The sequence below is a fragment of the Anolis carolinensis genome, chromosome 2 (genome assembly GCF_035594765.1).
Source record: "Anolis carolinensis isolate JA03-04 chromosome 2, rAnoCar3.1.pri, whole genome shotgun sequence".
NCBI lineage: Eukaryota > Metazoa > Chordata > Lepidosauria > Squamata > Dactyloidae > Anolis > Anolis carolinensis.
The window spans coordinates 321,246,071-321,258,467 of NC_085842.1; the positions used below are offsets into that span (position 1 = coordinate 321,246,071).

At 43.7% G+C, this 12,397-nt stretch overlaps 1 protein-coding gene across 6 annotated transcripts in view; it reads right to left on the reverse strand.

Annotated features, from left to right (window-relative positions):
- Window positions 1-12,397, reverse strand: part of cntfr (ciliary neurotrophic factor receptor) — a 645,331-nt gene that overhangs the window by 280,659 nt on the left and 352,275 nt on the right. For all 6 annotated transcript variants that reach the window (XM_062972626.1, XM_062972628.1, XM_062972627.1 and 3 more), the window contains one exon: window positions 6,042-6,126. In XM_062972626.1, coding sequence (XP_062828696.1) covers window positions 6,042-6,126 — 85 coding nt within the window. The remainder of the gene's footprint in view (window positions 1-6,041; window positions 6,127-12,397) is intronic.

A 12,397-nucleotide genomic window follows, 5' to 3' on the forward strand; every position in this document is an offset into this window, starting at 1 on the left:
GCCCCATCATACCCAACTGAGCATATAGGCAGGGTTTCGGGGTGATTGTCCTTTGGCTCTGGGAGTTGTAGTTCACCCTTATACAGACAGCACTGAACTCAGCCGACTTCGGATCTGGACCAAACTTGGCACACTGACTCATCATGCCCAACTGAGCATACAGGCAGTGATTGCCCTTTGACTCTGGGAGTTGTAGTTCACCCTTAAACAGACACCACTGAACCCATCTGACTTTGGATCTGGACCAAACTTGGCACACTGCCCCATCATACCCAACTGAGCATATAGGCAGGGTTTCGGGGTGATTGTCCTTTGGCTCTGGGAGTTGTAGTTCACCCTTAAACAGACACCACTGAACCCATCTGACTTTGGATCTGGACCAAACTTGGCACACTGACTCATCATACCCAACTGAGCATATAGGCAGGGTTTCGGGGTGATTGTCCTTTGGCTCTGGGAGTTGTAGTTCACCCTTAAACAGACATCACTGAACCCATCTGACTTTGGATCTGGACCAAACTTGGCACACTGCCCCATCATACCCAACTGAGCATATAGGCAGGGTTTCGGGGTGATTGTCCTTTGGCTCTGGGAGTTGTAGTTCACCCTTAAACAGACACCACTGAACCCATCTGACTTTGGATCTGGACCAAACCTGGCACACTGCCCCATCATACCCAACTGAGCATATAGGCAGGGTTTCGGGGTGATTGTCCTTTGGCTCTGGGAGTTGTAGTTCACCCTTAAACAGACACCACTGAACCCATCTGACTTTGGATCTGGACCAAACTTGGCACACTGCCCCATCATACCCAACTGAGCATATAGGCAGGGTTTCGGGGTGATTGTCCTTTGGCTCTGGGAGTTGTAGTTCACCCTTAAACAGACACCACTGAACCCATCTGACTTTGGATCTGGACCAAACTTGGCACACTGCCCCATCATACCCAACTGAGCATATAGGCAGGGTTTCGGGGTGATTGTCCCTTGGCTCTGGGAGTTGTAGTTCACCCTTAAACAGACACCACTGAACCCATCTGACTTTGGATCTGGACCAAACTTGGCACACTGCCCCATCATACCCAACTGAGCATATAGGCAGGGTTTCGGGGTGATTGTCCTTTGGCTCTGGGAGTTGTAGTTCACCCTTAAACAGACACCACTGAACCCATCTGACTTTGGATCTGGACCAAACTTGGCACACTGCCCCATCATACCCAACTGAGCATATAGGCAGGGTTTCGGGGTGATTGTCCCTTGGCTCTGGGAGTTGTAGTTCACCCTTATACAGACAGCACTGAACTCAGCCGACTTCGGATCTGGACCAAACTTGGCACACTGACTCATCATGCCCAACTGAGCATACAGGCAGTGATTGCCCTTTGACTCTGGGAGTTGTAGTTCACCCTTAAACAGACATCACTGAACCCATCTGACTTTGGATCTGGACCAAACTTGGCACACTGCCCCATCATACCCAACTGAGCATATAGGCAGGGTTTCGGGGTGATTGTCCCTTGGCTCTGGGAGTTGTAGTTCACCCTTATACAGACAGCACTGAACTCAGCCGACTTTGGATCTGGACCAAACTTGGCACACTGCCCCATCATACCCAACTGAGCATATAGGCAGGGTTTCGGGGTGATTGTCCTTTGGCTCTGGGAGTTGTAGTTCACCCTTATACAGACAGCACTGGACCCAGTCAACTTTGGATCTGGACCAAAATTGCCACACAAGTTTCTCAAAATACCCGGGTACCGCTGGGTCCACAAGCTAGTATGTGTGTGTGTGTGTGTGTGTGTGTGTGTATATATATATATATATAGCATGCTAAGTAGCATCTTGTAAGCTGGATTCATTCTACACTGCAGAATGACTGCAGCCTGGCACCCCTTCAAATGCCACAACGGTCCCGTGTGAGCTTGCAGAAGTATTTAATTGTGAAGCTTTAGGGCTGGGAGATTTTGAACTTTGGGGGCGGCAGAGACTGAGAGGAGGCAAGTCCCATTAGCGGCAGTAATCTAAACACACTTGTGAGTTTCTTTAAGCATTTGGGGAACTGATTGATGTGGGTTTGCAATGCCAGAACACTTATTTATTTATTTATTTTATTACAACATTTATATCCCGCCCTTCTCACCTGAGAAGGGGCTCAGGGCGGCTTTAGAGCCTCGTGTGATAATGTCCTAGGCCAGTGATGGGCAACCTTTTGTGCTTGGTGTGTCAAAATTCGCCAAAACACCTAGCATGACTTGGGTGGTGTGTCACTTCGAGAAAAAAACACCATGATTTCACAATATATATAGTTTAAATAACAAAAATGTATAATTGTAATATATAACTGTATTTAATAAACCAAGAACTATTTAACTTACCTGCTTAGTGACTTCTATGTTCCTCCGTCAGCCGGTTTCTTTTGTTGGTCTTGATATGATTTAACTTGTGTGGGGTGCCGTGAACTAAGATAAGTGAGGGGGAGGCAGAATTCTTTAACTAACCTGCCTATTGATGACTTTTTTGTTGCTGAATTTCATTGGCTAAATCTTCAATTGAAGGCTGGTATTTTGTACAATTCAAGCCCAAGCAAGCACTACTAACTTCATCTGTTTCTTTTGTTGGTTTTGATATTATTTAACACTGACAGTAAGGTCTCACAAAAGTGTCCACACTACACTACAGCAAATGTTTCATCCTCGGCTACTGCACCTGGCCGTGCAGGAGCCAAGGATGAAACATCCTTCTTGGCATGCGGCCGCATGTCAGCTAAATTGGCTAGGCGTGTCAGTGCTGACACGCGTGTCATAGGTTCACCATCACTGTCCTAGGCAGATGTGATTGTGGAACCATCTCATTTTCATGCACCCAAGAAAGAGAGATGACTCAATGACAACGATGCTTCAAAGAGGGTGGTTTCATTCGCATGCTCTGCAACACATGTGTCAGACTCAAGGCTTGCAGGCCGAACCCGGCCCTCGATGTCCCTCCAGAGTTTGGATTGCAGCTCTTGTATTCGTCCCCATTAGACATCATGACTAGAGCAGATGTGAGTTGTGATGCAGTAACATCTGGGAGGCTGAAGCTTGTTTGTTGAGTCAGGAGAGTGGGATTTAGATTGAAATATAAGTCTTCTGGATATGATGGCTGGCTTTAAAATGTCCTTTAATCTTTCCCCAGCATCAGGGCCACAAAGGCTGTTGAATTACAATTCCCATCATCCCCTGTCCACATGGCAGATTAATATAAAATGATGGGAGTTATCATCAAATAACATTTGAGGACTGGCTGTGTTACCATTCTCATCATCCCCTGTCTGCATGGCAGATTTTTTAAAATGATGGGACTTGTCATCCAATAGCATTTGGGGATTGATTGCATTGCTATTCCCATCATCCCCTGTCCACATGGCAGATTAATATAAAATGATGGGAGTTATCATCAAATAACATTTGGGGACTGGCTGTGTTGCAATTCCCATCATCCCCTGTCTGCATGGCAGATTTTTTTTTTAAAAAATGATGGGAGTTGTCATCAATAACATTTAGGGATTGATTGCGTTACAGTTCCCATCGTCCCCTGTCTGTATGTCAGATTGAAAAAATGATAGGCATTGTTCTTCAACAACATCTGGGGACTGACTGTATTGCAATTCCCATCACCCCCTGAATGCACAGTGGATTAATAAAAAAGGTGGGAGTTGTCATCCGATAACATCTGGGGACTGATTAAGTTGCAAATCCCATCATCACCTGTTTGCATTGCAGATAAATAAAAATTAATAAAATGATGGGCAATCTCATCCAATAACATCTAGGGACCCAAACTGGGTAAAAACCAAAGAGCACCAACCATTATTTACAAAAATTACAGTTGTCCCTTTGTATCCATAGATTTCTGGTCAATGGATTCATTAACTTTTTGAAGGCAAATAGTTTCTGATTTTGTCACACTTTCCAGTATTTTAGCTACAACACTGTGATAGGGTCTGGAACAGGAGAACATCTATATTTTAAAAATTAATATACTGTAATTTTATATTGTATTTAATTGTTTTTTAACTGATTTCATGTACTGTTGATTGAATTTGTATAGGCATCTAATTGTGCCAGTGTTATAAGCCACCCTGAGTCCCTTCGGGTGAGAAGGGCGGGATATAAATATTGGAAATAAATAAATAAATAAATAAATGTAATATTACTAATAATATTACCATATAATGATATAGTACAATATAGTAATTTAATGCTTATATTGTGCTATGCTTATAATATATTGTATGTACATTTGATTTGCAAGCCGCTCTGAGTCCCCTTCGGAGTGAGAAGAGCGGGATATAAATGTAGCAAATAAATAAATAAAATAAATAAACATCTATGGGGTGACACCATGAATTACTAACCAAAGTGATGTCACTAAGAGAAATATAGCCTGACCCTTGTCTGGAAGTCAAGAAGGAGACACACACACAGATTGCAATCTGCTGAGATTCAGACACACCCTAACAACCAACGACAACAACAACAACTATTTCTCACCCATCTCTCCCAAGGGACCAAGGTGGGAAGCAAAAATAAATAGTGTAACACATGGTGTCAGCTTAAAAAGCTCTATAAAACCAATCCATATGAAATTCAATCTATATATATAAAAGAGTGATGGCATCACGGCGACCCACAAAACAACAAAACTACAGGCCCCCCAACCTCGAAATTTGACAACACAACCCATCATCCACGCCTCTAGGTTGATACAACAAAAATAAAAGAAAAATAAAGTCCTAATTAGAGAGAGAGGAATAATTGCTTTTATCCAATTGCTGCCAGTTAGAAGGCTAAGCTCCTCCAACTTGGTCTCCTAGCAACCCAATAAAAAATAATAAAAAACACTAAAAAATTAATACAATAAAATACTATAATAACAGAAAATAACTAAAAAATAATACAAGAAAATAATAAAATATAATAAATACAAATATAACTTACAATAAAATTAATAAAAAAATGCAAATAAAGTCAAATAAAAATTACACAACAATTTTTAACCAATACCACCACCACTTTGCCACAGCAATGCGTGGCCGGGCACAGCTAGTCAATTAATAAGATAACATTCATAATACAGTGCGATCCTCATATTCTTGGGGAAAATGTTTTTGGAAATGTGGATAATAGTGAACTCTACTGAAATAGAGGCACCAAAGAAGACTAGAGAGGTATATTTTCTAGGAAATTGCTAGGTTATATTTTGTTGGATCCAGATAAGTGAAACTGAAAGGACGAATTCTGTGAATACAGGGATTGTACTATGTAAAAATAATCTGGATAGGCTTCTAGAAGACACTGGTCTCCATTCATATTATAAGTTCAGACAGTTGCCATAAGTTCCCAAAGCCCTTTTGGCAGGTAATTCCTCCAATTTGTGGGCGGCTGAAGATCTCCTGGCTAACCATTGTCAGCCTAATTGTGGCTGACTAAAGTAAATGTTTCCATGGATGGATTCTATGAGAAAAGGTGGTTCCAAAGATAACATGGACCCAAACCACGTAGAGCTTTAATGTTAAGAGCCAACGCTTTTCATCTTGCCTAAAAATCAGTTACAATACTATCCCTGTATGTGCAAGGGATAGATTCCCAGACTTGGCAAGGATACATGAAGCCATGGATAATAATGAACACTATTGAAAAGAAAGCTTTCCAACCTAGAGGATGCCTACAGAGGACATTCATGTATTGCTTTTATTGTTAGCTTCTTTGGGTTCCTTTTCAGAGAGGTAGAAATAATAGACAAACAAACAAACAAACTGTGCTCATTGATCCCATGGACAATACTGTATTGTGCAAAAGTTCCCAATGTGGCTTAAATCAAAAATAATTGCATGCATTACCCAACCTTTGAACAACGACTTGGAAGCCATACTGGTTGCATCAATGTACATCCAAAGAAGATGCAAATTCCATCAATGGTGAAAGGTATCTCTGATGGACAAAGAAGACATCTCATCCTAAGGCTGAGCCAAAAGGAAAGAAGGGATGATGCCCGCTTACCTTGCTGGCTGTGTCTCTGGACATAACCTAAAGCCACCGCTGCTGCGAGGACCACCCAACACGCTGCCGAGACCGGGAAAGCCATCTGGGGAAGAAGACACACAAAACAGGTCAATGGGGCCAAAGCTGAAGGCAAAGAGATGCATGGTAGGCAGGAGAAGGGAGAAGAAGTGTGGGCTGGAGGCTCCTGTATTACAAGAGAGGTTGAATCTGCTCCAGGTTTTGGTCAGAACTTGAAAGGAGCTCCTCAAGGCACAGAGCCATCAGACTCTTCCCTGGATATCTCCTTTGGAATTGGGACCAAAATAGGGGTCCCTGGGGCAGGATACTCCACAAGTACTGCAATGTAGTCATACTGGTTATACTGAGCATGAACAAAGTGCATGAAACAACAAGAATAGCCATAGTTCACAACCTCTGAGTATGCCTGCCATAGATGTGGGCGAAACGTCAGGAGAGAATACTTCTGGAACATGGTCACACAGCCCGAAAGACATACAACAACCCCATAGCCATAGTTCTTTTACACAATGCAAATCAGGGGCGGGGTGAGTGTGGCTTTTGGGTCACAAGCAGTCCCTGAACCTCACTTTCAAAAGAGACTCCTCCAAAGTCCCCAAAACCTCCTCAGAAAAAAATAATATTTTGGGACTGTAAAAAAATGTAAAAAAAAAAAAATAGAGTGTGCAGATACAGTGCTTTGGCCTTTCCATAACAGACATATTCATGCTTTGCTTTGGTCAAATAATAATATGATGTCACTTCCAGTGCACCAGGATTCACTAGGGGGTGAAGTTAAGGAGACCACTGATCCCTCCCTCCATGCTTAAAGTTGGTCTAGCCCACAACTATGGGTAAATATGGGCTGCATCCCATAGACACTGCACCCAAGATTATACACCTACATGCGTGGAGTTACGTTGTAATTGCACAATACTGCGCCATTAACGAAAGGCCGTGTTGTGCAACTGTGTCACCAAATGCTCAAGCATGATACCCATTCCAACACATCTCCTGTGCAATGTGGATCTATGCACAACAGTTTATTTATTTCGTGTCAAAAAGCACTGCATAATAAATAAGTTTAAAACTGATGAAATAAAGGAATCACAAACAGCTAAATAGTTCTAGACCAAAAGCGGGCAACAGCAACCGCATTATCCGTAGCTTTAAACAACTCCTCCTCCGTACATGAGGCAGGGCATTGTGGGCAAGCATACATATGCGGAGTTGTTTGTTCTGCTCCACAGGGACACAAGGTAGAGGATTCCTCCAGGTAGTGCCACCTTGCCAAGTTGTCTTTTGATCTGCCCACTCTGCTTCTGAGTCTGTTCAGGGACTTCCAAATTGCTCATTCTTGGTTTGTCCCTGGAGGAAGACCCTCGTGGGGGGCCATCCAGTTGGGATTGCCTGGTTTAGCTGCCCAGAGGGATTTTATTGCTGTTGCTGGAGGAACATCAAGAGGAGTGGCGGTTGTCCACATGCTTGTGGATTTCAATGGCTTCTCTGTGTAGTCTGACATGATAGTTGTTAGAATGGTCCAGCATTTTTGGTCCAGCATTCAACAGAAAGGAAGAAACCATGAAAATGAACAAAATCTGGCTACCAGTATTACAAAACACCCAAATCAAAACAGTAGATGGGAACCAACACAATAAGGACTTGACTGAACAAAGGATGCCCCCAGGCAAGGGACAAAACATTTCCAGTGCCAATTAGGGTGATTAACTGAAACATTAATGCTGGCTCCCAGTGACAAAGGACCCTTGCCACACCTTGGACTATACACAGATATATATTCTTTCCTTTCCTTACTTAATTTATCCATACCTCACAACCTCTGAGGATGCCTGCCATAGATGTGGGCGAAACGTCAGGAGAGAATACTTCTGGAACATGGCCACACAGCCCGAAAGACATACAACAACCCTGTGATCCCGGCCATGAAAGCCTTCGACAACACAACATTATATTATTATCAATATTATATGTATATACAATATATTATATTATTAAAATGATATAAAATATTATATTATAAAACTGAGGGCGGGGGCCAGGTAAATGACCTTGTAGGGCCGCATCCGACCCCCGGGCCTTAGTTTGGGGACCCCTGGTTTAAAGCATCCTGTGATGATTCTGCATGTTTCATTCAGTGCTATGTCCACCTGCTTTACATGGGCAGACTTGTGCCAAACAGGACAGGCAGTTGAGTAAGACAAGGCCAGGGCTGATGTTCTTATTAATTGTGGGTTTGAACCCCATGCACTGCCAGTTTTTTGCACAACAGTTGACAACCAATAGAATTCCAGACAACATAATGTAAAATCTATAGAAACGAGTGTGCAAGAACTGCAATCCATGACACCATCAATGACAGAAGGCAACTGTGGAAGATGTGGGCTACGCCTCATAGACTGTGTCCTACAACAAGGCAAGAGAGCACACACATCCATGCATGGAGTTCCACTGCAATTTGCACAACACTGCAGTACTAATGGTGGCATCGTGCAGTTGTACATGCCACCAAAGCACATCACCAGCCCAACAGTCATTCCTGTTTATCTTGTGTGCAATGTGGATCCATGCATAATGGCATGTTGCCGACAACCACACTTTGGCCTCCGGAGGCATGCATAAAACACCAACATAAATGGAGACAATGTGAGTAAATCCCAAGGCAGGATTTGAATTTGTGCCTTCCAACATAGGGAAGGTCAGTGAATGCGCATTTCCAAGAATGTGTTCCTCTTTGCAATCTGTGACCCATGAGGGAGAGAGGTTTTCAAGTGTGATCCCCTTAAAGGGAGACAAACCAGAAATTCTTTCTTTGCATCTTGCACTACTTTTTGGAGTGCCTTTGTATTCTGGAAGGGCACCATAAGCCTGTGCTATTCCAAATAGAAAAATAAATAGTAAATCAGGGAATGACCTTCTATTGGGCAGGGTGGGATTTTGAGGGGGCGCATGGTGCCCCTCCTCACTCACTACCAATGGTTTCTAGAAATCAATGTTTTTCAGAAGAAAAGAGGCTTCTTCAGCTTTGACGGAAAATGTCACCTTGGTTCGGCTGAAAGGAGCCGAAACAAAACATCTCGTGTCTCAATGTTTTACTTCATGTCAGTTCAAAGCACTTTAGGTGGCTTTTACAGGCTTGTTTTACAGGGAAAGAAAAACCTTTAGAAATTTATTCAGATTAAAAGCCACTGTCATCACAATAGGAAACAAAAATGAGTGCCAATCCTATTGAAACAGATGGAAGGTGCTTTTCAGAAGGCATCAGAGCGCTGCAGAAATGATCAAATATGGGGATGAAACCAGCCAACACAAATGCGCACACGCCGCCACTTCAACTGCCGTGGCTCAATACTCAGGAATCCTGGAATTTGTAATTTGGGGAGGCACAGGCACTCTTCGGAAGAGAAGGCTCAAGCTCTTGTAAAACTACAACATCTGCAATTCTGCCCCATTGAGCCATGGCAGTCAAAGTGGTGGTAGCATTTGACATTACGTAGAATAATATGGAGCCCGTGGTGGTGAGGCAGATTAAATCACTAAGCTGTTGAATTTGCTGACTGAAAGGTCAGCGGTTCAAATCCGGGGAGCGGGGTGAGCTTCTGCTGTTAGCTCCAGCTTCTGCCAACCTAGCAGTTCAAAAACATGCCAATGTGAGTAGATCAATAGGTACCACTCCAGTGGGAAAGTAACATTGCTCCATGCAATCATGCAAACGGCAACACGACCATGGAGGTGTCTAAGGACAATGCTGGCTCTTCAGCTTAGAAATGGAGATGAGCACCAACTCCCAGAGTTGGATCTCTGACTTAATGTCAGGGGAAAACCTTTACTTTTACTAGAATAATAGAGTTGGAAGAGAACACATGGGCCATGCAGTCCAAACCCCCTCTTCCATACAGGAAAAGCACAATCAAAGCACCCCAGACAGATGGCCATGCAACCTCTGTTTAAAAACTTCAAAGGAAGGAGCTTCCATCAGACTGCGATGCAGAGAGTTCCACTGCTGAATAGCTCTCACAGTAATGTTCAGGTGGAAGCTCCTTTTCTGTCATTTGAACCTAGAAAACTATGGAATCCTCAGAGTTGTAGTTTGGCTTAGCTTTCTTGGCCTCACCAAACTACAACCCAGGATTCTACAGCAATAAAGCCACTGTGTTGAAGAGTATTCATTCTGCTGTCTAGCATGAATGCGAATCCTGCATCTTTGTATTATCTTCCCGGCCGTGGGCTGCCCATCTGGCTGGGATTGTGCCGTCAACGCCGCGCCGTTCCTGGTTAAACACAACGAGTAAATAACTGATTGTTTAAAACCCACCAACTGACATCTGAAAACGTGAAGCCTAAATTGAGGGTGGCAGCGGAGAGGGAGCAGGAGGGCCGTCTGCGTGAAACCAATGAGCAGCTGCGGCAATTGAATTTGCCCTGTCCGTCGAAAGTTCGGTTTGCAGTTTGGGCACTGGATTCAGCAACTTGGGGAGCTAGAGCTTCTCTGAAGGACAGTGAGATACAAAAGCTTAAAAAACCAATGCAATTCTTACAGGAGGATAGTTTCTAGATTGAGGGAAGTCATGTATAAATATGTGAAAGGATGCCGTAAGGAAGAGGGAGCAGGTTTGCTCTTTGTTGCCCTGGAGAGTGGAACTCAATGGAGCCATGGGTTCAAATGACAGGAAAGAAGTGTCAGTGGGGATGATGGGTAGCAGAGTGAAATCCAAAAATTCACCATCCCGGTCTTCACCTCCTTCTCTCCAGACTGTCTCCCGGTGTGGAAAAACAGCACTGGACAAACACACTCCAGCAGTCGAGGTTTTGGTTGGAAATCCAACGGCAATATATCTTTATTTACATTTCTATATACAAACAGAGCAAATCAGTCCTTCTCTCCATGAGTGCTTGCCGAAGTGACTCATGCACACACAGCACACTGCTCTACTACTCAGGAAACTCCTCTGCATTCCACAGGAACAAGAAAGAAAGTCCCGGTCAAAACAAACTTGACCTCATTGGTCCTGTGATACGTCAATCATAGCAGACTCTCATTAACTCCATAACTGCTGAAATGCCTTGCCGAAAAACTAACGCATAAGGCATTTCTAATAACCCAGATTGATTTTAACATTTCACAATACACAATACCCTGACAAGAAGATTCCACCTGAACATGAGGAAGAAGTTCTTGACTGCAAGAGATGTCCAACAGTGGAACTCTCTGCCTCGGAGTCAGGTGGAAGTTCCTTCTTTGGAGGCTTTTCAACTGAGGTTGGATGGCCATCTATCAGGGGTGCTTCAATTGTACTTTTCCTGCATGGCAGAGGGTTGGACTGGATACCCCAGGTGGTTTCTTTGAAACCTGCAATTCTATAGGTAAAGGTAAAGGTTTCCCCTGACGTTAAGTCCAGTTGTGATCGACTCTGTGGGTTGGTGTTCATCTCCATTTCTAAGCCGAAGAGCCAGCGTTATCCATAGACATCTCCAGGTCATGTGGCCGGCATGACTGCATGGAGCACCGTTACCTTCCCCCTGGAGCGGTACCTATTAATCTACTCACATTTGCATGTTTTCAAACTGCTAGGTTGGCAGGAGCTGGGACTAACAGCGGGCGCTCATTCCGCTCCTGGGATTTGAACCTGGCACCTTTCGGTCCGCAAGTTCAGCAGCTCAGCGCTTTAACACACTGTGCTATTAATATTAGTCCTAGTTCTACTTTCTTTTGCTTTAGCCAGACCTCACTTGGAATAGTTCTGTGTCCAGTTCTGGGCAAAACAAGTCAAGAAGGAGACGGAGAAGATGGAAAGTGTCCAAAATGGCCAAAGGTCTGGAAACCACACATCCCTCTGAGGAATGGCTCAGTTTAGCAGCATTTGGCTTGGATAAAATAAGTATGAAAGGGGACACAAGAGCTGTATTTAAATATCTGAAAAGATGTCACATCGTGGAGGAGGAGGAAAGTTTGTTTTCTGCTCCTCCAAAGATTAAGACATAATGGAGCAACGGGTTCAAACTGCAGGAAAAGGATTCTACGAGGGTTGAATGAAAAGTAATGCCTCCACCTTCATAACTCCTCAAGAGATGGCAGTCCTGGTCTGCGGCAGGTTCTGGCTTGTTCAGTAGACTCTCCTCTACAGTTTCGTTTGGAAGGAAGCCTTAGCATTGAACGGCTGTGTTGTTAAAGTGTGAAGTATGGAACGCTGCGCAGACGGTCGGTCAATGTGACTTAAGCAACGTGCAGTCATTGAATTCTTGACAGCAGAAGGTGTCACACCAAAGGAGATTCATCAAAGAATCCATCTGTTCCCGATAATGAAAGAAGATCCGCAGGGACATCATTATGCTTCTGA